Genomic DNA, 24602 nt, shown 5'->3' on the forward strand with positions numbered 1-24602 from the left:
CACTTACTAGCTCATAAAACATGACAAGATGACACTGCACACACTCTCCTCAGGCTATTTTGGGGAAGAAAAAAAAATGATGATGTTGTCCGCTTGTTCAACTTCAATACGCTCTATTCACAGCAGCCATATTATGAAGACATTCACAGGTGTTACCAATGATACTAATGAAGGCTCTGTTCCATTCTGGTCAAACAGAGTCAGGGTGCTGATATTGTGCATGTTGGCCCACTGGAAACACTCTGTTACACCAGTGGGTCTACAGTTGGGACCCTCATGGGCTTCCAAATGGCCCCTTACAGGTGTGTAACTCTGAGAGTGTACAAATGGAACCAAATGGACCCGTAAGGGTCCATTTGGTTCCATTTGTTCACTCGCTTAGGAATGCAACAAAACTAAAAAATCCCCATGAATTCAAGTCTCCATGGGGTGTGTAATCGATATTGGGGGTGAACTATCCCTTTAACAAAAATGTGTATAGCATCACAATCATTTTAACCACTTTATCCATGTTTTATACGTTGGCTATTCAATAATAGCAGATATACAAGCTCACAGAGAGTAAGAAAATGTTTGAGAACCACTGCTCTAGCATGTAGCCTAATGATGGTATTTTTGTAACTATATATTCTATGTTTATGTGCTTCCAGCTCGGAGGTAGATGAGTGGTTCTCCGTGCTGTTTGACGCTCTGAAATATCGGCCGCATCGAGTGTTCGACACAGAGGTAGAGTAACTCACCTCACCTCTGACAGCCACACACACACGCACGCACGCACGCACGCACGCACACACACACACACACACACACACACACACACACACACACACACACTGACTGGGCTGAAGTGGTTAATGTATGTTTCATAATGTAATGTATTTATATCTGAAAAGTAACTAGTAACTAAAGTGTTCAAATAATTGTAGTGGAGTAAAAGTAATTGTTTTGCCTCTGAGATGTAGTGGAGTAGAAGTAAAAGTATTGGAAATTGGAAATACTCAAGTAAAGTACAAATACCTCAACATCTTACTTAAGTACAGTACTTAGTTACTTTCCACCACTGCTCGCACACACACACTCGCGCGCGCACACACACACACACACACACACACACACACACACACACACACACACACACACACACACACACACACACACACACACACACACACACACACACACACACACACACACACACACACACTGTGAATCCTGAAAAGTAACAGTTTTGGACATTATGAGGTTTCCACCAGACAGATACTTTATGCTGTCATACTGGTGCGCTCATGCAGTGGTGGAAAAGTAACTAAGTACGTGTACTCAAGTACTGTACACAAATTGGAGTACAATTATCTTTACTTGAGTAGATTTTCCACTTTCAATATACTATCCAGAACCTCTCGGAGGCAAATATTGTACTTTTTTTTACTGCACTATAATTGTTTGACAGCTTTAGTTATTAGTTGCAGATTTAGAATTCAAATTACAAAATGTACATTAACCACTTTATCCCTGTACTTTGGCTAGCTGATCTTATCATATTAAGTTATTTAAAAAAAAAGATTTGCCGTTTTCTTTTTTTATAGTACTTTTAGTTTTGGTACCTTAGATAAATGACTTATTTTCTATCAATTACACACCCCATGAAGCCTTGAATTCATGGAGGTTTTTTTTTGCATTCCTTTGTCAATCATTTGATGACCGGCGGAAAGATGCTAATGTATCCGGTAGGAGACACAAAGTTGACACTGCCACTCATCAAATGATTGGCTCAGCAATGCGACAAAAACAAAAAAATCTCCATGAATTCAACGCTCCATGAAGTGTGTAATCGATAGAAAAAAAGTCATTTTGTGGCTGAACTATCCCTTTAAGTATATGTTGACGCCAATGCTTTAGTACTTTCACTGAAGTAAGAAAGTTGAATACAGTACTTTTACGCAATATTCCATCATTGTGGTTATCTGAGTACTTATTTTTTACCACCAGTGTCCTCAGTTCACCTGTGAGTCACCTGCAGTAACACACAAAGGCTTGATATATAATGTTGTTGAGTTGCTTTCATGTAGATATGAATGTAGTGTCATGACTTCATTTAAACCCCCCCTCTCTCTCTCTCTCTCTCTCTCTCTCGCCACAGGACTCCAGTGACGCGTGTTTGCCGGCCGCTGAGGTAAACATATCTCTGTTCAGCTAACCTTCCTCCCAACCTGTCTGACCAGCCCCACAGCCAGTCCCACAGCCAGTCCCACAGCCAGCCACTGCTAGCTGCTTTCATCCATGGAAATACACTGAGAACACACCGCTTCTCAACCTCTGGTCCAGGGACCCCCGAGGGGTCCCAAAATGGTGCCCTTACGGGTCTGTAACTCTGACAGTGTGCAAATGGAACCAAATGGACCCTTACATGTCTGTAACTCTGAGAGTGTACACATGGAACCAAACGCACTTTACGGGTCTGTAACTCTGAGAGTGTACACATGAAACCAAATGGACCCTTACGGGTCTGTAACTCTGAGAGTGTACACATGGAACCAAATGGACCCTTACGGGTCTGTAACTCTGAGAGTGTACAAATGGAACCAAATGGACCCTTACGGGTCTGTAACTCTGAGAGTGTACAAATGGAACCAAATGGACCCTTACATGTCTGTAACTCTGAGAGTGTACAAATGGAACCAAACGGACCCATACAGGTCTGTAACTCTGAGGGTGTACACATGAAACCAGATTGACCCTTACAGGTCTGTAACTCTGATTCCAATGTCCAATGAACAATGAGGATTTCACAGTGTGGATTGTGGATTGTCCCAAACATTGTAAAAGTAATTTCCATTTGATTACACTCGCAGATGTTACAGACCTGGAAGGGGGGGGGGGGGGGGCATTTGGACCCCTGCTGTCCATGCCAATTAAGGACCCTCAAATAGCCATAGCCTTCGGCTAACGTATAAATGGATCAAGTGGTTAATATGATTGTGATGCTGTATTAACTATAGCTGAGGTCTCTCGGTTCGCCTCCCTCCCGGTCCGCCCAGTCTATCTGTGTGTCGAAGTGCCCCTGAGCCAGACACTTAACCCCTAACTGCTCCCCGGGGCGTTGTATTAACCCTTGGTTTCCACTACTCCTAAAGGTTAGGTCAAACGCAGAGGTCATGTATGTGCAAATGCACAGTGGAAAAAAATCCCCCAAAGAGGTGAGGACTAAATGATCATTTACTAATCTTATTATGAATTTAATTTGAATTGAAATTCTATTTTATTTTATATAAATTCCCACCACACACACACACACACACACACACAAACAAACAAACAAACATGATAGCGTGTAAATAGCGTACCACAACACTGTGTACCTGTCAAGATAAGACATGTCCTCCTTAAGCCTGATTTATAGCGGTCTTGCGCGTATCTCACAATTAGCCAATCTACGGTTTCACAATTGTAGATCGTCAATTTTTGGTGTGCGACACTGGTGCGCATCTACAGCAATTATAGCTCGGGTCGGGACTTAGAAATGAGGGGCTCATTTTGACCTTGTCCTTGAATGTAAACTTGTGCTTTGACCTTTTTGACCCCATAAGTTAATCATCTCTACGTTGCAGCATACCAATCAGTCATTATCGATCATAGACATGATTCTACCTTAATCCATTGCATTACTGAGAGGACTACTTTTAGTTACTTTAGATTTGCTTAGCATTACATAGTCGCATTATATTATAATAATCGTAGTAAAGTAAAGTAGTGCTGGTATTTACAGGCACTATCAACCACTTTCTAATAAATGCATTCATTAATGTTGACCCTCTTGCTGGCTGAGCCACCAAGGAACCCCAAGTTTGAATCAAGATTCCAGAGTTGTTATTGGTCACATGCTCACAGTGAAATGTTGGGGTGAGAAGACCGCTCCACACTGTGCTAACAAATGTCCACTATATGCACGTATAGCGGCGGAGCAGCGCTGACTCGGGAGGTAGAGCAGCCGCTTGGGGATCCGAGGGATCCCAGTTCGATTCCCAGGCTAGCACTGTCCTTGAGCAAGACACTGAACCCCTAACTGCTCCTAATGAGCAGGTTGGTGCCTTGCATGCATGGTTTCCTCCGCCGTCGGTGTGTGTGTGTGTGTGTGTGTGTGTGTGTGTGTGTGTGTGTGTGTGTGTGTGTGTGTGTGTGTGTGTGTGTGTGTGAAATGGGTGTAATGAACATCGTGAAGAGCTTTGGATAAAGGCGACATAGAAATCAATGTGTTTATCGGAGGGGGTTTCGGGGCCCACCAGTGGTTGGGTATTGCGTGGGTGAAAGCCTTTCTCTCTCCCTCTCTCTCTCCCTCTCTCCCTCTCTCTCTCCACCCTCTCCCTCTCTCTCACTGAGAGTGAAGTCAGCCCGACTTCACTCACAACAGAAACCGTTGCCTATAAAAAGGGGATATGTCCATATTCGGGAATCCACGATTTGCGCGGACGTCGGGGATCTCCGCATCCAGAGCATAATATTCTGGGAAAACAGACAAACCCATGTTGCAGCCCCCACCCCTCCCACCCCCACCATAAAAAAACAAGCATGTTATATTGTGTGGTGACAGTTCTGAGCATGATCTACAGTACAGTATGTATACTGTATCTAACTGAGTGGGTTGTGATTTCAATGTGTTCGTTCATTAATGAGTTTCCTTTGTGTGTTTTTTGTGTGTTTCCTCCCCCCCCAGGCTGATGTAATGAAGCAGCGCTCCATGTCGGACCCTCCTCCCAGCACACGCTGCAGGTCCATGTCGGAACCCGGACAGGTGCGAAAGGCTCATTGGCTCTTTGTTGAGCTGGTCTTATCATTTAGAATGCAGTCGGACATTGGCTCTCAAACGTTTTCTAGTCAAGGACCCCCAAATGTATGTGCATTTGGTCGCGGACCCCCGTCTGAAAATGTTTTGTACCAAAAAATATGTTCAAAAAGCTTGCAGTGGGCACAAAGTGACGCTCTGTGAGCTTGCACATCTGCAATTTTTTAATAGCCAATGTATAAGTGATTAAAATTGTGATGCTGTATTAACACATTTTGCTAAGGAACCCCTGGTATTAACAGTATAACCACTTTTCTCATATACATACTGCAGCTGTTTGAAAATAGCCTATCTACAAGCTCACAGCATGTCACATTGTGAGCTTGTAGATTGAGATCGGACGCACTTTTCCGTTGCACAAACATACAAACGATTCCCGACTTTGTTTGCCTGAGTGATGAAGGATTTTAATGCGGGTCTTATACTGCAGGGGTCTTCAACAGGGGGTCCGGGACCCCTAGGGGGTCCTCAGAGTTACTACAGGGGGTCCGCCAAATCTTTGTGTGATGTGATTATTTTTTTCTTTTAAAATTTTTATCCCACGATTTTGTAACCCTATTTTTTTTTTACCTTAACCACTTGGATCCTAGCATCCCTTTTCTGAGGAGAACTTTAGCCAAAAAATAGCAGATCTACAAGCTCACAACGCCTTGTAGATCGGCTATTTTTTGGCAAAGAGGTGTTTGGTGTAGAGGGAAAACGGAGCAGACCAAGTAAACAAAAACAGTTAAATCTGAAAACACAATTTGTATACAATATAGAGGGGGTCCCTGCTTCATCTCTCTGTCAGCTAGGGGGTCCTTGGCCTGAAAACGTTGAAGACCCCTGTTATACAGTGTTGTACATTCATATTATAAACCAATGGTTCTCAAACTGTTTTGTGTCAAGGACCCCCACATTGATATGTATTTGGCTGCAGACCCCCAACTGAAAAGGCTTTGTGCCAGGGACCCCCAGAAGAGAAGATTTATGTTAAAAAAAAATATCAAAATGATAAAAGAAATAGCATTTTTGTGAAGAATGTATAGCAAAAACAACACATTTTGAATAGATTTTTGAACACATAAATGGATATAATGGTTAAAATGATAGTGATAACTACTTTAGCTGGGGACCCCCTGGAACCCCCTGGGACCCCCATAAAAAAAAAATCAATGTTCAAAAATAGCAGATGTACAAGCTCGAGCTTGTAGATCTGCTATTTGTTTTATAGCCAACGTATAAAACTTGTAGATGAAGTGGTTACAATTGTGATGCTGTATTAACTTTTTTTTTTCTAGGGGACCCCAAGGACCCCTGGGGGTCCCTGGACCACACTTAAGGAGTTGAAATGAGATGTTCATTTGTCAAATATATTGTGTTTTTGTTGGCAGGGATCAGAACTCCCCAGAAGACCCTCCTCAGAGCCTGTGGATCTCTACGACTACCCCAGATCCTACCTCAAAGGCCTCAAGTTAGGCCTATGGGTAAGGAACAGTAAAGAAACATGCATACATAAAAGCAGTGGTGTAAAGTAACTAGGTACATTTACTCAAGTACTGTACTTTGAGGTTGTTTTTTTTTACTTTACTGGAGTATTTAAAAATGTCAATACTTTTGCTTCTACTTCATCTCAAGGGCAAATATTGTTTTACTCCACTACAATTATTTGAAAACTTTAGTTACTAGTTACTTTTAGATTATTATTATTATTAGATTTAGATTATTATTACAAAACATACATTAACCACTTTAGCCTTATATATACATTTCGGCCATTTGAATTTGAAAATAGCCGATCTACAAGCTCACAATGCGTCGCATCGCGGCGCTTTGTGAGCTTGTAGATCTGCTATTTTCAAAAGATTTGTATACATTGTATACATTTGAAAACTTGTGAAACGGGACATTCTGCATAATGCGTACTTTCTACTTTTGGTACTTTAAGTACATTTTGATGCCAATACTTTTGTACTTTTATTTTAAAAAATAGCAAAAGTAGCAGACCTACAAGCTCAAAGTGAGCTCGTAGATCTGCTACTTTTGTGTGAGGTATGATCAGGTATTTATGAAAAAACACAACAAGTTCAAATATGGAGATAAGAGGTTTCTCCCCGACGATATTAAAACTCTATAATTGATTGATTGAGTGTTGCTGTGTCCTGCAGAAAAGGGATCCGTTTGATGACGAAACTCCGGGCACCAGTGAAGAGAACGACTACATGAAGATGGAGGCAGTGTGAGTGTCTCTTCCTCTCACACAGTGTGTGTAGATTGGATCATATATCAAATGACATAAATATGAATACATAAACATAACGTTTCAAAGAGATGTTTTTTTATCCGTTCCTTCCCTCTCCCGATGGAGAGAGGTACAACGATAACGGTTATGGTGTTTTATAGGTGTCCATGCACAATAATGACCTGTCCTATTAGTAGACTACTAAGTATTTTTCAAAAATAGCCAAAGAAATCTTAAAATGAAATGACGCAGATGCTTCCCGGGTCTTAATGGATTCAAGTCATGAGCATAAAGTGGGCTAGCTCCCTGTACTGTGGGCTACGCTAACTGTACTTAACGGAAAAGAACAGTAACAGCTGGTGCCTAAGTCACGTTTTGGCACCAAACTCCAACCAACACTCTTGTCATGTGTGACCCGCAGACACACTCTGTGGTGCCGTGACCTTCACGGTGAATTACAGCCTGCATGGCTTTGACATGTCCAACCATGTTTGCTCGGCCTTTTACATGCGTGTATTCATGTGTTTGCTGTCTCCTCTGTGTGTCCGTAATAGATATGAAGACATAAAGGAGGGGGACAGAGACACTCAGATGTTGTGAGTATATTTTATTTTATTAGATTTGTATTCTGTCAAATGTGTACAAGTATAATCAAACCCAGGAAAATGCATTAAAGCATAATTTAATCACTTGTTTCCAATGTGGTTCTGCAGCATAACTAAAAATACATTTTAGTTTATTTATTAGTTTATTTGCAGCTGACAGTTACCTGCTTTTAATAATAGGAAAGTAAATCAATGTAATTAAAAAAAAACGGCAACGAGCCACCTTCATTTGGTGTTTCAAAGTTCTATTAATCACTGTCACATGTGGAAACAAAAGTAGGCCTTGTTTGTCTGACCCTTCGTGTGTGTGTGTGTGTGTGTGTGTGTGTGTGTGTGTGTGTGTGTGTGTGTGTGTGTGTGTGTGTGTGTGTGTGTGTGTGTGTGTGTGTGTGTGTGTGTGTGTGTGTGTGTGTGTGTGTGTGTGTGTATAGGGACATTGAAGTCAAAGATTTTACGGAGGGAGGAAGCCTGGTCAAGTCTATAACCAAAGTCTACGACAGGCTCAAAACCCAGATGTCAACTGAGACGTTAAACACTGGAGAAAGGTACAATAATCATGAACTGTTGGTCACGTGCCTTTGTACACACACACACACACACACACACACACACACACACACACACACACACACACACACACACACACACACACACACACACACACACACACACTCACACACACACACACACACACACACGTTTTTTGGTTAAAAAGGTTAAAGTACTTTATTCTGATAGTAATCATTGCTACAGAGTGTTTGTTCGGTCACAGGGGGGTCTCTCCAGCTCTTTAGTAAACAGAATATAGTATATTTTCAGGTAGGTGACACATTTTAAGCCAATCAGGAGAGGGCACTGAAAATGCATTTTCTGTTTAATAAAGAGCTGGAGAGACATGGGAGACTCCTTTTACTGAACAAACACTCTATAGCAAAGAGTACTATCACAATATAGAGCTATTTAACACTTATTTTAACCAAAGTAAATCACTTACCCTACCCTTTTGAGTATCTGTTACTTTATTGTTCTTTTACTAAATGATTTATGTTTTGGAAGCTTATGACTTTCACTCAACTATTATATAAGACAAATATGTACTTTTGACTCCACTACATTTCTAGGAAGGGAGCAATTGCGTTATGTATTAACCACTTTAAACTGTCTTTCAAAAATAGTGAAAATAGCAGATGTATAAGCTCACAACAAGTTACATTGTGATGTGTGTTGTGAACTGGGGAGCTCACAAAAGCCTGAGTCGCCGGTAAAATTATAAAAGCATGTATTTTTTGAATACTTCAATATCACCTTATTAAACTAATGGCCTAAGTCATTTTTTCAAGGTTTTCAGGAAAAATAAAAAACTGATCCAGAACAAAACTATATGATATTTCTTAATCATTTCACCCAAAATGTTTATAACAAATTATGACTATTTAAATAGAAATAACACTGTCTGTCAGTTATGTAACATAAGAGATTGAAATAGGTTTAAATAGGATTAAATCTGACTTAGGCCAAAATAAAAAGCAAAACAAATTACAAAATGGCCTAAATCAGTAAATAATTTGGCTTAAGTCACAAAAACATGTGACTTAGGCCAAACAAAAGGCCTATTTTGTCCTAAGTCACACTAGGGAGTTAGGCCATTATACTAAAAGGGGCGTGTTTTATACTAAAAGGGGCATGAACAGCATGATCCTTTTCAATTAGGAGTTGGGCGATTTTACCAGAGGTGGCCAGTGTCATGAGGAGCTGATTTAGGCAAAAATATAATTTCCTCAAAAAATGACTTAGGCCATTAGTTTAATAAGGTGACGATATTAGTTTTAAAGCAAGTAAATACTCCACTACTTTAAGTCAAGTTCAAATTTGACCGAGCAACTTTTACTTGTAGTTGAGTATCATTTGACCATGAGTATCTATATTTTGACTCGAGCACTGGGGTTGAGTACTTGTCCAAACAATGTTAAAGGTAGGGTATGTGATATTTTTTGGATAGAACAAAGCAGTTTTTTGTTAAAAGGTTAAAGCTCCATTGTGATTGGCATTGCTTCAGAGTGTTTGTTCACTAACAGGAGTCTCCCTGTCTCTCCAGCTCTATAGTAAACAGCAAATGCATTTTCAGGTAGGTGACACACTTTCAGCCAATCAGTACCCATTTATCAACTTCATTTGTATAGTGTTCCAGTTCCAATTTTGTTCTGCTCATTTATTTGTGTCATCACTTCCAATTTCACTTGTTTAATCTGTATCCTGACTGAGTTCTCGATCCTGATTGGATTAAATTGGTATCCCGACCTCAAAATGCATTTTCTGTTCAATAAAGAGCTGGAGAGACATGGAGACTCCTCCCACTGAACAAACACTCTATAGCAATGAGCACTATCAGAATATAGAGCTATTTAACACTTATGTTAGCCAAAGAAAATCACTTACCCTACCTTTAATGTCTCTTAATAGTGCATGGCTTTAGCCTTGCATGCGTTGGCACGTGTGACTATATTTTAGCCTGCTTGTTGAGCCAGTGCCTCTTCGCTTGAGCGACACTAGTCTGTGTCCTAGATACCAAAATAGCTGCAGTCACCTAAACCAACAACCACAGTATATACTGTTGCTTCCTCTGGCTCAAATACCTGGACTGACGACAATTACTGAGCTGGTTTCTGCAGAGCCTGTCAACAGACAACAGGCTGCTTATACGACCGGTTTGGCGTTCCGCCGCTGTTGTTTGCACTTTTACCTCGCATATCCGTTTCAGGTCATTTTGTTACACTTAAAGGAGTTGTTCACCCAAAAAATGACTTATTTTCTATCAATTACACACCCCAAGAAGCATTGAATTCATGGAGATTTGTTTTGTTTTTGTCGCATTGCTGAGCCAATAATTTGATGACCGGGTGTATTTCCGGTAGGCTCAGGAATGCGACAAAAACTAAAAAAAGAATCCATTAATTGAAGGCTTCGTGGGGTGTGTAATTGATTTTTTGGGGGTGAACTACTCCTTTAAACACGATTCCCCGCAGGGCCATATGGTCACGGTGCAGACTGATTTGAACCCAAATGCAAAACCACGGCAAACAGAGCAGATTTCAAAGCATTTAACTCTTTCAGTGCCATACTTATTTGTGGCTGCGTGCAGCCACCGCCAGCGATCTTTCGATTTTCTTACCTTTTCAAGTAGTCACAGAATATGTATCTCCAGTATGATTGATCCCCTGATGGTAGAATAGATAATCACGGGAGGTTACACTGTGCTTCCGCGAAAAATAAAAAAAAATGTCATTGTGACCTACCGTTCGCTTGTTGGCCGTTGAAAATAGCATCTCTCGTCAAACATACATAAAATAAATAAAGTACATTTTGTTCCTTATATAATCATAGATACAGTAGATACTGTAGATACAGTAGCTACTGTAGATAGATAGACACTTGGGTTACAGTGTCCTCACTTCATTCATTCATTTGAAAACTTGAAAAGGGGCATTCCGCATAATGAGTACTTTTACTTTTGATACTTTTTGATACTACATATTGTATGAAATTGTGTTTCAGATTATTTATTTTTGTTTACTTGGTCTGCTCTTTTTTCCCTCTACACCTATATCTCTTTGCCAAAAATAGCCGTTGTGAGCTTGTAGATCTGCTATTTTTGGCTAAAGTTCACCTCAGAAAAGGGATGCTAGGGTTCAAGTGGTTAAGGTAAAAAAAATAATAATAATAATCATATCACACAAAGATTTGGCGGACCCCCTGTAGTAACTCTGAGGACCCCCTAGGGGTCCCGGACCCCCTGTTGAAGACACCTGCCTTACAGTATACGATATATACAATATCACTGTAGCGAAGGATCAGCCGGCTCATATTTCTGCAGACCGTTGCAGGAGTCAAGACAATGGAAAGCCAGAGCAGGGCCTAATAACAGGTTCCATGTTATCAGCCGTTAATTTGTCAGACTCCAGTGTTTATAATGAAGCTTGGCACACATCTCATGGCACGTGTCACCTCAACACAGTCCTGCCAACAAGATAGCGCCCAGGGCATTCGTTGTGGGAAAAATAAAGAGCCTTTATTTGCAGCAGGTGTAAAGTAACTAAGTACATTTATTCCAGTACTGTCACTTAAGTGCAGTTTTGAGGTACGCTTACTTTACTGGAGTAAATTTCCAGTTTTCACCACTACTTCTACTCCACTGCATCGCAGAGGCAAATATTGTACTTTTACTCCACTACGATTATATGGAAACTTTTGTTACTAGTTACTTTGCAGATATAAATTATTATATTATAAAACATGCATTTACCACTTCAGCCCTACTTTATGCATAGGCTATTTGAAAATAGCCGATCTACAAGCTCACAACGTGTCGCAATGCGACGCGTTGTGAGCTTGTAAATCTGCTATTTTCAAACATTTTAGTGCTTTTACTTTTGTTACTTTAAGTATATTTTGATGCCAATACTTTTGTACTTTTTCACAAGTACATTTTGAATTCCGGACTTCTACTTGTAACAGAGTATTTCTATATTGCAGTATTGATACTTTTACTTAAGTAAAACATACTTTTTCCACCACTGGCGTGCGCAGAACGGGTTTGATTGACAGCTTCCTCACAAACTCCATGTTGTGTTTAGTTGAGCTAAAGTTCACCTTGTTATCCTGCTGCTCCATTATGTATTTAAGGCATCCTAAAACTGTCAGCTTAAAGCTCCACCCAGACTCAAGCTTGTCAAAACAGGGTTACAAAGTTCCACCTTAAGGACAACAATAAGAATAACAACAACTATTCCAGGGGGTCCCCGGCAAAAGTAGTTAGCATATAGCATCACAATCATTTCAACCACTTTATCCATTTATACATTGGCTATTCAAAAACAGCAGATGTGCAAGCTCACAGCTACAGCCTCAGAGCTCACAGAGGGCTTATACATATCTCACAGAGAAATCTGCTATTTTTCAAATTTTAAAAAAATATATCGAAAATGTTAGAAAATGTTGAATCATTTTTATTTTTTACATAAATCTTCTCTTCTGGAGGGGGGGTCCCCTGGCACAAAACTTTTTCCGATGGGGGGTCCGCAGATACGTATCAATTTGGGGAGGTCCTTGGCGTGAACATTTTATTTATTTATAAGGCCTTGTGTGGAAAGCTTCCTTTGTACCTATACTCACTTCTGAAACCTCAGGTTACAGGTTATTCAACACGTTCACAAACAGCAAACACACATTAGATATACCAGTCCGCGTAAGAGCAGTGAACAAGGAAAAACTGCTTTCATGTATTATGCTCCACACAAATGGAACAAACTTCAGGATTCTCTGAAACTTGTGTGTATTGTATTGTATATGCTGTCATCAGGGCGTCCTCGAAAAAGAGAGCTTGCTCTCAACGGGCTTCCCTGAATAAATAAAGGAAAAAGAAAGAAAAAGTTTGAGAAGCACTGGTTTAACCCATTAGTACCAGGAATGCATCGCTGTCATTTTAGATTTTCATTGAAAAATCATGAAAATGTGTGCAAATCCTTGAATATATATATATATATATATATATATATATTATTATTATTATTTTTTTTTTAAGCGAGCCTTTGTAACTCAAATCTTTGCTTCTGGAGGTCCCTGGAACAAAATATGTTACAAATGTTCACTTTGAAAAATATATTTTCAAAGATTTTCAAAAATAGCAGATCTACAAGCTCGTGCCGCGCTACGAGCTTGTAGATCGCCTATAAAATATAAAATGACACAGATCCCATTAAGACCGGTTCCCCGGTGTTAATGGGTTAACGAACGTCAATCGATCATTTTTGTGGTCGTTTTTTTCTTCCAGGGATGAGCTCATCGAAGAGTTCCTGACAGACAGCAGTTGTCCCAGGGAGAACGGAGCCGTCTCCCCTGCAGAGAGAAGTAAACACGTCGCCAACACCTTGGAAAAACACTGCTCCATGGACAGGTGAGCATCACCAGCAGGTTGGATGTTTTTCTAGAGCATTCCATTGTGGGGATTTCAAGGAACGTGTTTTTTTTTAAGTCAAGTACAAAATGGAATGTGAGAAAATATTATCTCTAAAGTAACGAGAGGGACCTTGTCATCTCAAGTGGATGATGGGGGTGCGGCGGACAGTAACGGAGTACATTTACTTGAGTAGCCTACTACTGTACTTAAGCTCACATTTTGAGTATCGGTACCATACTGTACTTGAGTACAGTATGGTACCGACTTGAGATTTCCAAAAAAATGCACACATTTTCATGAGTTGAAAACACATTTTTCAAAAATAACTTCATGAATAAAATTCCCTAAATTAGAAAACAGTAGTGAAAATAACAGATCTGCAAACTGCACTAGACCTCCTCCTTTTTGCCTCTGCCCCAAATCTCTTTACCAAAACATATCCGTTCTACAAGCTCACAACACGTTGTACCACACAACGCAGTGCGAGGCATTGGGAGCTTGTAGATCGGCTATTTTCCCAGAATAAGGTCGCCATGTGGTTATGAACTGCAACATCCAATTTGAGTTGTTTTTTTTCCTTTCCATTCCAAGCATTGTCAACATGGCCCCAGAAGAGAAAGACATTGATGTCAACCGGGCCGATTTGAAGAAACACCTAACGCTGACAGAGATGGATGGTAAACCATGGTATGTACAGAACATAAAGTCTCTAATAGGCTGGGAGCGCTGACACCTCTCCAGGAATAGAGGCCTTTCACAGAATTCTCAGAATGCCCATTCATGTTGGAATACACAACGGTTGCAAATTAGGTGCAAAACCATACTTGCTATGTGTTGATACGTGACATACTGCACATACAGTATCGACATAATGGTAATAATTACATTTCAATTGTATAAAAGTGTCAAATTACAACAAGTTGTCTCAAGACACTTTACATGTAGAGCAGAGACCCGACAGTCCCACCCTGAGCAAGCAATTTTGTGACAGTGGCAATGTCAGGCAGACCCTAGGCTCTAGAGTGGGGGGCTTCTGCCTCGACCGTAGAGTTCTGGCTACGCCACTGAGTACTTGCGGAGGGCGGCTGTGGCTCAGGAGGTAGAGCAGGTCATCCAATTATCCGTGGGTCGGCGGTTCGAATCCCGGTTCGAATCCCGCTCGTTGCGATGCGACGCGTTGTGAGCTTGTAGATCTGCTATTTTCAAATAGCCTATGTATAAAATAGGGCTAAAGTGATCAATGTACTGTATGTTTTATAATAATAATACTTTTATAATATAATAATAATAATTTATATCTGAAAAGTAACTAGTAACTAAGTTTTTAAATAATTGTAGTGGAGTAAAAGTGCAATTTTTGCCTCTGAATGTAGTGGAGTAGAAGTAAAAGTATTGGAAATTGGAAATGCTGAAGTAAAGTACAAATACCTCAACATCTTATTAAGTGCAGTACTTAAGTAAATGTACTTAGTTACTTTCCACCACTGGTTTGTGTTGATCTATGCATTGTGTGTGTGGCAGTGTGTTCATCTATGCATTGTGTGTGTGGCAGTGTGTTCATCTATGCATTGTGTGTGTGGCAGTGTGTTCATCTCTGCATTGTGTGTGTGGCAGTGTGTTCATCTATGCATTGTGTGTGTGGCAGTGTGTTCATCTATGCATTGTGTGTGTGGCAGTGTGTTCATCTACAGTATGCATTGTGTGTGTTGCAGTGTGTCTGGGTGGACGGGCCAGCCTCAGACCATGTGTCTGTTCCACAAGGGAGACCAGATCCTGGCCATTAACGATCTACACACCTGCAGCGTGGGCGACTTCCACAACTACCTGAGTAAACTACTAAAGAACGACGTACGTTCAAAAAAGAAAGCCATGCATGCACCTGCACACGTTACAATCCTAATTTACAATAGGCTCTATGCACAGCAGCCATATTATCACCTCCTTCCCTGGTGTTACCAATGATACTGAAGGGTCTGTTCCATTTCGTGTAGCACAGTGGTTTCCACGACCCCCATAACTCTGAGAGTGTACAAATGGAACCAAATGAACCCATAAGGGTCCATTTGGTTCCATTTGTACAGGGGCCATTTGGAAGCCCATGAGGGTCCCTGGACCCCAAATGTAGACCCACTGGTGTAACAGAGTGTTTCCAGTGAACCAACAACCAACACAACCAACACAATATCAGCACCCTGACCAGACGCGTCGCTAGGTCTCTACTAGGTCGGGGGCTTAGCCCCGCAGGCAACGGGCACATGCACGCGCGCGCAGCGCGTGTGCATGTGCCCCTCCTCCCGCGCGCGCGGTTTTAGGGTTAGGGGTAGGGTTAGGTTAGGGTGATAGATATATAATTCAAAAAAAAAATTTTTTTTTTTATTTTTTCATTTTTTTTTATTGGTGGCTTTGGACAAAACATTGGTGGCTATAGCCACCGAAGCCCACCCCTAACGACGCCACTGACCCTGACTCTGTTTGACCAGAATGGAACAGAGCCTTCATTAGTATCATTGGTAACACCTGTGAATGTCTTCATAATATGGCTGCTGTGAATAGAGCCTATTTAGGCATTTATCTGATGCTTTCATCTAGAGCAACTTAAAAAGTGCGAAAACTAATGTCTAGATGTCATGAACACTAGTCGACAAAAGACCAATCTGGGAACCTATCCGTTTAACCCATTAAGACCGGGAACGCATCTGTGTCACTTTAGATTTATTTGGCTATTCAAAAGATATATGAGCTTGTAGATCTGCTGTTTATGGAAAAATCATGAAAATGTGAGAAAATTTGAATATATATATATATACATTTTTTGCAAAAATGTTAACGATTAAAAAAACTGATTTGCAAGCTCAGCCCGGCACTCGGTGCCGTGCAATGATCTTGTATATCTGCTAATTTTTTTGTCGGTTTGGCCCCTCCCCTGTCTCAGTCCACTTCCTCCCGGGTGCTTCTGGGTTTATTCCTACTAACAACATTACGTTTAAGGCAATGGTGCTGCTGGCAGATTCTGCTGAAGCAGAATTTACAAAAGACAGAGTAAATAGCCACATATTAAGTAAAGTGCAAAGAGAAAACAAAATGTGGCCTGGTTCCAGACCATAGACCGCGCCTCTCTTGGTCTGGTGTTGTAAATGTGAACCTATGATTTATGAGAGTCGGAGGTGGGGGTGGGGATCCCTTGTGATTGGTTTAGGGAAATTCTAATCCCCTCCCCCTTGTAATCGCCTACACTGGAGCCATTGTCAGACTGAAGCTCCACGCAGCTTCAGTCTGATAATCAGGTCAAACCAAATGTGCATCAAAGAAACTAAGGGTAATATTGGTCTGACTGTTAAAAACATGTCTGTGTTTTCAGGTGAAGATCACGATCTTGCGTTTGCCGGGATGCCAGCCTTTGCACTCAGTCAACTGTCTATGCAGTGATCGGTGAAGCCGTCCTGATTGGTCCATTGTCCCGTTGGAAACGGTCCAGCTGGATCCTGCTTGAAAGAGGGTGTCATCAGCGGCCTGCTTGGACCGTGGTTTGCATCGATCCAGCCTGTCTCATCAGCAGCAACACTTCTCTAGTTCAACCAGATTTGAAAGTTGTGAAATGTAGCTTTCTTTTTCAAGAACGCACTGTAACGTACCAATACTTAAATGTTCATGGGTGTTCAAAGCACATTGTTTCCGTTGAGTGAAGTGTTTCGCAACAACGACTCGATGTAACAATGATAATGCAGTTTCCAGTATGAATGGTTCCATCTGTGAGTAATGTCTTTCGGTAAGCGCTTTATCTTTTAACATTCCAAAACAAATAGCTGTGGGCAGCACAAGGTAACATAGTAAATGAAAAGGCTGATTCATCGTAATGGACATGCAGCAATACTTCCTCATAATTGCTGTAGCCAGTGATGCAATAGCAGACACGTTCGGAACGGATGGTAAGACGATATGTCGTGTGTACCTTTTCTTTCTTTTTTTTAAAACCTTTATATATCCAGGGTTGGTTCGCTGAGCATGAACGCTCTCTTTTTCAGAAACACCCTGACACAGTTGCACACATTCACTGCCGAGCACAGCCCAGTACAACCAGTGTAATACTGTTGTACTGGGAGCTGACCAGTACAACCACAGTCTGATACTGTTGTACTGGGAGCTGACCAGTACAACCACAGTCTGATTCTGTTGTACTGGGAGCTGACCAGTACAACCACAGTCTGATACTGTTGTACTGGGAGCTGTCCAGTACAACCACAGTCTGATACTGTTGTACTGGGAGCTGTCCAGTACAACCACAGTCTGATACTGTTGGTTACTGAGCAGCTCCCCTGGAGCATTTAGGGGTTAAATGTTTGCTCAAGGACACTTCAGCGTTTTTTTACTCTTGTGTACTTGTAAGATGTAACAAAAAGATCCTTAATCTTTATTCTCTAACTTTTGGGCTACTGCTGCCCCCTGCTGTAAGCAAACAGTACAGATATAAGCTTTGTTACTAGAGAATACACTAGATTTGAGATCCTGGCAGTGGAGGTTCTTGGTTTGATCCCCGACTCCTCCTGGCTGTGTGTGTCGAAGTGTCCTTGAGCAAGACACTCTGCTCCTGATTGAGCAGGCTGGTGCCTTGCATGGTTTCCGCCGCCGTCAGTGTGGGTGAACGTAAAGCGCTATTTATATAAAAGTGTCTTTTACCACCCTCTCTCAGCTTAGAATTAATTCAAATGAATAAAGATGTTCATTCATAAAGTAGATTAAAATGAGCCAGGTTCATGTGTAAGTGCAGAATTATAACTTAGGCTACTACTTTACTACTTATTACTAGTAGTACCTTACCTGTATTATAACGTTTTATTTGTATCTTTTCTTACCCACTTGTATTATATTTTGTACTATAGATGTTGAACATTGTACTTTTAGCACGGTCTGGTGGAGGCTGCTGCTGCACCAACATTTTACTGCTCATACATGTATGAATATGTGACAAATAAAGTCTTTGACATTGAAATTTCAAATGCTGAATTATTGGTTCCCTAACAACAGGCTGTTGCTGTCGTGCAGAAACATCTTATATCCATATTTTCACTTTTTAGCCTATGTTTTCTTTTTCTTTTGTAAATTAACGCCCTGTTTCATCATACTACGACTGCACACAAAAGTAGCGTTTTGAGCTTGTAGATCTGCTATGTTTGCCATTTCTGAAAACGGTAATGGACATATGAGGTTTCCAACCGACAGCAACGATATTTTGGTCAGAGCAAAATAATACTCAACACTAAAGAACGGTTGTGGTTTCAGACTGGATGACCAAAGTCCTTTAAAGGGCAAGACCACTTTGGTAGAGGTTTGGGTTGTGTAGTTACCTTGCCATGATGTAACTCTAAAGGTGGACAAGAAATCACAAAGAATTGTTCCATTGTTTAGAAATTGATATTTCAAAATATGCTCCTCATTGACTTACATTGTACGGTAAAACAGCTCTCAAAGTCACTCTTTTAGCACATAAACGAACACAAGCAAAGTTGATTCAGACAATATAGAACATCACAAAACCCAGTACTGTTTGTTTTTTTGATAAAATGTTAACTTCCTGTTGATTTTGCCATGTTTTATTAAGAAGAAAACCCGGACTGGATCTGCGGATCCGGATCCGGATCTTCAAATAGTAAAATCAACAGGAAGTTGACATTTTTATTAAAAAAACAAACAGTCAATCAATGATAACTGTCTGTCAGAATAGAGCTTAATTTTAATACAAGCAAATCACCCACTGCATCTTTAAACCTCTAAAGATGGAGAGTCCAGTTGATCAACTCAAAGGTATATGGAAGTTCATGGAAGCAGTGGTTCCCAAACTTTTTAACTCGAGACCCAAAAAAGAAATGTGATGTCTCCCTGGGACCCAAACTAGTGAAAATAGCAGATCTAAAGATCAGCTATTTTTGTGACTTCTTAAAAGTAATTATGAAATTTAAAAAAAAAAAAAAAAAAATGAAATTTGATTATTTTTTTTATTTGATCTTTTGAAGTAAGAATAAGAATAATATTAATGTATGAAAAGAAATCTTTAAAAATACTTGTCACCTCTGTTTGTACTGTAGGCTGAGGGGCCCTCATATCTGAGCGTTAACATAATATATATGTTATTTCATGTAAATATATGTGGCTTCATCCACTTGGACCGGCATGGAATCATAATGTAGTTCAGTGGCGCCCCCTTGTGAACAGAAATACAATTGTTCTTAAACAGAGTTCTAAAAATGTTAAAGGAGCATTTCACCCCTGGAAGAACTTACAGTAACTCAATGTTAATAATATTTGTAGTAGATAACAGTAGCAAATTTTTCACCGTATGGCCAGAACAATATAGAAGTCTGTGCTTCCTTGTGGGGAGGGGAGGCCGCGTGGGGGTGTGGTCTACATTGTAACTTTCCCCTCCCAGTTCTCACTACAACAACATCAACACATGTTGATGTTATCATCAACCAGTGTTGCCATGTCTGCTTATTATAAGCGACTCTGGGACTTTGTAAATATTGGTAGTTGCGGGTGGACCCTCATCTGAAATTATAATTTCTGCCAAGGACCCCTGTACCAGATTTGTGTTGTTAAAATGTTTCAAAAATATTCCATACATTTAGCGTTTTTTTTCCTCAAGATTTCTTAGAAAATAGCTGATCTACACCTCACAATGCGTCACATCGCTACGCGTTGTGAGCTTGTAGATCGTCAATTTTCAAATAGCCCATGTCTAGGAAAGTGCTCTTGGCCTAGGTATTATCTTTTGGGCTTGAGAAATAAGCAACCTGGTTGCTTATTTCTCTCACAAGAACTGGCAACACTGAATAGATTTGAATGTTCCGTTCTGTGAAACTATTCAATCTTTGCTGCTGTTCTGTATTCTGTATTGATTGCATCTTTTAGCAAACTAAATATCATGTGTAAATTAGCAGAGTAGCGCAAATGTGTGTGTGTTCAACATTCCTTCCCAGTTCCCACCATGAAGACAGTCAGGTGCTGGTGACGTCCATCTATAGTCGGGACATCCATGGCGATGAGGCATAGTCAACAATATAATAATAAAACAAAACGTTTCATACTCATGTCATGTGTGATTCCTTATTTCTGAGAACATAATGTTTCACTCTCATTTCCAGTTATATTCTTTGGACTAAACTTATAGAACACATGATGGCCATTACTTTAGAGTATGACATGCTAATGTTCAAATACTCTTGTCATACACAGCCTAATCCCTTTTTTTTTTCTATTTTTCAAATGAGACTGTTTCATGCTTTCAATTGGTGTATATGGATAACATTAGGTTTTACTATAGCCTATTGTATCTAAGACCAGTACAGTTGAATCCAATGTGCTGGGGTCCCCAGAAAAATAATGATTACATGTAGAAGTAAATACTAACAGAATGTACAAGAGTTTTTCACTATTATATCTGTAATGCTTACAGTCATGTAATTATGTACCATTCTGCCAAATGAAAGACCATCTCCTATCCTATATCATGAAACAGTTCAAAAGAACCCTTGTAGAATTGGGTGTTCATACATTTTGTCATTATAAATGCTTACACAATGTAGAATATACCATCATCAATGAGTAGAGCGAGCAGTGTGTAAATGTGACCGTTTTATTTAGAAAAATAATATATATGGCTGTAGTCCCAGGTCTTCATCAGCAGTTCCTTCATTTTTGCAGGCTGACGACAACTTTCTGTCCTGTCATTGGAAAGAACACATTAGATTAGACTTGTAGTTTACACTAGAAGTTCGGGCCGCTACGCGGCCCGAACGTCTAGCGCGACGCGTCGTTCACTTTGCAGTGCCACCTTACAGGCACCTCACAGTGTGAGAGAGAGTTTTGTGCTCTCCTAAATCCACGGCAGGCTTTGAAAGTACCCACTTCAGAAAGAGGTGACGTGCATCACCTCTCCAATGACCAAAACCCACTATGGAAGCCGTCGAACTGGTGCGATCTGACGGCATCCTAGAATTTATAGGTACGTGATGTCAGATTACGTCACACTGGCGTGATGTCAGATTACGTCACACTGGCCACATACAACGTTCGTACATACTGACAACCGACATGGCGCAGGATTCAAACTGTATATATATAGATGGATATCATCCGACGTGGTACCTAATTTATTCTTAGTTGCATGCGCACCGAAAATAGCAGACCTACAAGCTCACAAAGTGTCGAGTCCGCGACGTGTTGTGAGCTTGTAGATCTGCTATTTTCGGGACCCGACGACATCATGAAACTCAGTAGCCCTGAAACATGATAGTCATGGCGGAGCTTCAACCTGGTGTTTGCACTTTCTACATGTACAGACCGTACATCTACATAAACGTTCAGATTTCAAATATAAAGTGCTTACCTCATGCCACGGATGTTACAATTTGAATCGGGTGGGTCTAAGTACCAGTATCTTCCGTATTGTTTAATAAAAAGCATTTTAATCCAATCGGTGGCCATTTTCTCCTTATGCTTTCAATTACGCGACCCTATCGGTTGTGATGTGTATTGCACTCTGATACATTATACATCAATGAGAAAATGGCCACCGTTTGGATTTAAATGTTTTTTTTTATTGAACAATACGGAAGATACGTGTACTTAGACCCACCCGATTGCTTGCTGCTCCTCGTCCGCCACAGCAGCTACTGCTGCCCGCCCCGTCCCTGCGCTGCAGTTGTTCTTCGGTGTACTCGGGTTCAATAAGTAACCCTGCTGTATTTCTGACTCAGAGAAAACGTAAAAATAGTCATCTTCGACATAACGTAAAAATAGTCATCTTCCTCCATGGATTGGTCGGACTTTGATATGTTTGCAGACGCCATGATTGTGCATGTGAGGTAGCTAATGGGAGTGGCCGAGTGGGGAAAGAAGGGTGTACGAAATGTTAGGGAGACACCCTCAGAGGCCGGTCCTTTGAGCTATGGGGGTTGGTTTGGATTTGAACTACACCTGTAGTCACTTGCAGTCATGTAGTGCGGACATAAGGTGAGAACTGTCATTTGACGGTTTCGTTTGCGTCTCACGGATAAAAAAATCTAAAAACACAGATACAACACAAAAAACACACCAGGATCATGTTTATGGGTCCTAGACTTCATAAAAATAGGATTTTTATCAAAATCGGCAAAGTGTCCCTTTAAATGAAGTCTGCATGAAGTGGGGCTTGAGCTGGCGATCTTGAGGTTGTAAGGCAGACGCTTTAGCGAGAAGCCATTGGACCAACAGACCTATGCTAGTGAAAAAGGAGATAAGGCAGATGATACCGTTTCACGCAAATAGCAAAATAATCCTGGGTTTAAGTGATTTTCAAACTGCTCAAAATTGCGGACAATCTAAGGGCGGAGCTTACTGGTCAAAGTGATAGATGTGTTCCTCATGAGTCACAGGCACACGCGTAAGCAAGTTTCACGACTTTCGGCCAAACGAGGCATGACTCATGCCTGTTTAAAGTTTGCATGTTCAAAAAATTGCTATAGCGCCCCCCTTTGGCCAATTGGAGTAAGATTGGTTTCAGTGATATTTGCAATGACCCTCTACATTACTGCAAAGTTTCAAACAAATGTGAGTCTGCATGTGTGTGATAGGCGCAGATGAATACTTGTCATAAAACTGCAATAGTTAAAACCTACAGTATCTCCTCCTAGGATTTTTTAGCAATCTGCACAAAACATTTTACACATGAACGTATGACCTTTGCCGACAAAACATTAGCGGTGGATTTTCCATAAGTGAAAAATTTAAGCTTTTAACACATCGGGTGCCAAACAGGGTCTGAACCGTGTGTTTACATAGTGGCGGTTCGGTGCCGAACACGGTCTGAACCGTGATTTCAGTCTTTTTGTTTTTTTCGTTTTTCTCCGCGCGGGCGGGGCTAGAGTAGCTCTGGGAGCTCCGATTGTAATCCTGCGAAGGAAGTGCCAGATCGCTCACCGGAAACAAAAAAATAATTCCCATCCGGTTCCTGTCTATTTCCTACTTTGAAACGCCTATATCTCCGAATCTGTTTCCTGTGGGGAAAACCGGTCATGCGCGATCCCCCCCCCCCCCCGTTGTAACTCGCAATTGAAATGTTATGGTTCCAGGCTGTAGCCAGAGTCATCGCTCAACATGAATGGATGCTTTTTTTTCGTGTGGATTTGCTCGTCGCGGAGCCTACAGATTTAAACAGTAAAGCGCAGTCAATGGGGAGAATGCTGGCACCCAACGTAAGTTGTTATGAAAAAACGCTGGCACCCGATGTGTTAAGAGCCAATGAATGTTTTTCATATAATTCAAAATGGTGGAAGATCTAAAGGTCAGAGGTCAAAAGTCAGACCACAAAAGTTGTCGGGCATGAAGAGACGCATGTGTGTATCGAAGTTTCATGGCTGTAGGTCAAACAGGGCGTGAGTTGTACCTGTTCAAAGTTGGCACTTTCAATTGAGTGCTATAGCGCCACCCTTTGACGAATGAGTGTGAGAATTATTTCTTGAAAGTTTTTCATTACCCTCTACCATATGTCTGAGTTTTGTAAAAAGCGTATGCACGGTTAAGCCAGAACTGGCAAAAACAAGTGTTTTTCAAACTGCTCAAAATTGCGGAAAATCTAAGGGCGGAGCTTACTGGTCAAAGTGATACATGTGTTCCTCATGAGTCAAGGCACAAGTGTAAACAAGTTTCACGACTTTCGGCCAAACGAGGCATGACTTATGCCTGTTTAAAGTTTGCATGTTCAAAACATTGCTATAGCGCCCCCCTTTTGGCCAATTGGAGTAAGATTGGTTTCAGTGATATTTGAAATGACCCACTACATTTCTGCAAAGTTTCAAAGAAATGTGTGTTAAGTCAAAATGCAGGAACTGGAGCTTTGACTTAGTGCTTGGAGCTTCATTGCCAATCCTCTTCCTTATATGGTCAAAAACTACACCTCTACTCAAACAGCACTACACTTCCCAGAGTGCAGTAGCAAAATGGCTGCTCGTC

General features: G+C 40.9%; 1 protein-coding gene across 5 annotated transcripts in view; it reads left to right on the plus strand.

Moving 5' to 3' along the window:
* Positions 1–17867, plus strand: part of LOC311060656 (pleckstrin homology domain-containing family S member 1-like) — a 38075-nt gene extending 20208 nt beyond the window's left edge. For 4 of the 5 annotated variants that reach the window (XM_084078911.1, XM_084078909.1, XM_084078912.1 and 1 more), the window contains 12 exons: positions 651–726; positions 2141–2173; positions 3955–4080; positions 4712–4789; positions 6214–6306; positions 6988–7058; positions 7616–7657; positions 8098–8211; positions 13494–13616; positions 14211–14306; positions 15332–15467; positions 16978–17867. In XM_084078911.1, the coding sequence (XP_083935037.1) occupies positions 651–726; positions 2141–2173; positions 3955–4080; positions 4712–4789; positions 6214–6306; positions 6988–7058; positions 7616–7657; positions 8098–8211; positions 13494–13616; positions 14211–14306; positions 15332–15467; positions 16978–17052 (1063 nt within the window). In that variant the 3' untranslated portion in view covers positions 17053–17867. The remainder of the gene's footprint in view (positions 1–650; positions 727–2140; positions 2174–3954; positions 4081–4711; positions 4790–6213; positions 6307–6987; positions 7059–7615; positions 7658–8097; positions 8212–13493; positions 13617–14210; positions 14307–15331; positions 15468–16977) is intronic. The other variant, XM_084078913.1, reaches the window with a different exon arrangement.
* Positions 17868–24602: the final 6735 nt, after the last annotated feature.

The sequence above is a fragment of the Gymnoscopelus microlampas genome (genome assembly GCF_963454915.1).
Source record: "Gymnoscopelus microlampas genome assembly, chromosome: 14".
NCBI classification, from domain to species: domain Eukaryota; kingdom Metazoa; phylum Chordata; class Actinopteri; order Myctophiformes; family Myctophidae; genus Gymnoscopelus; species Gymnoscopelus microlampas.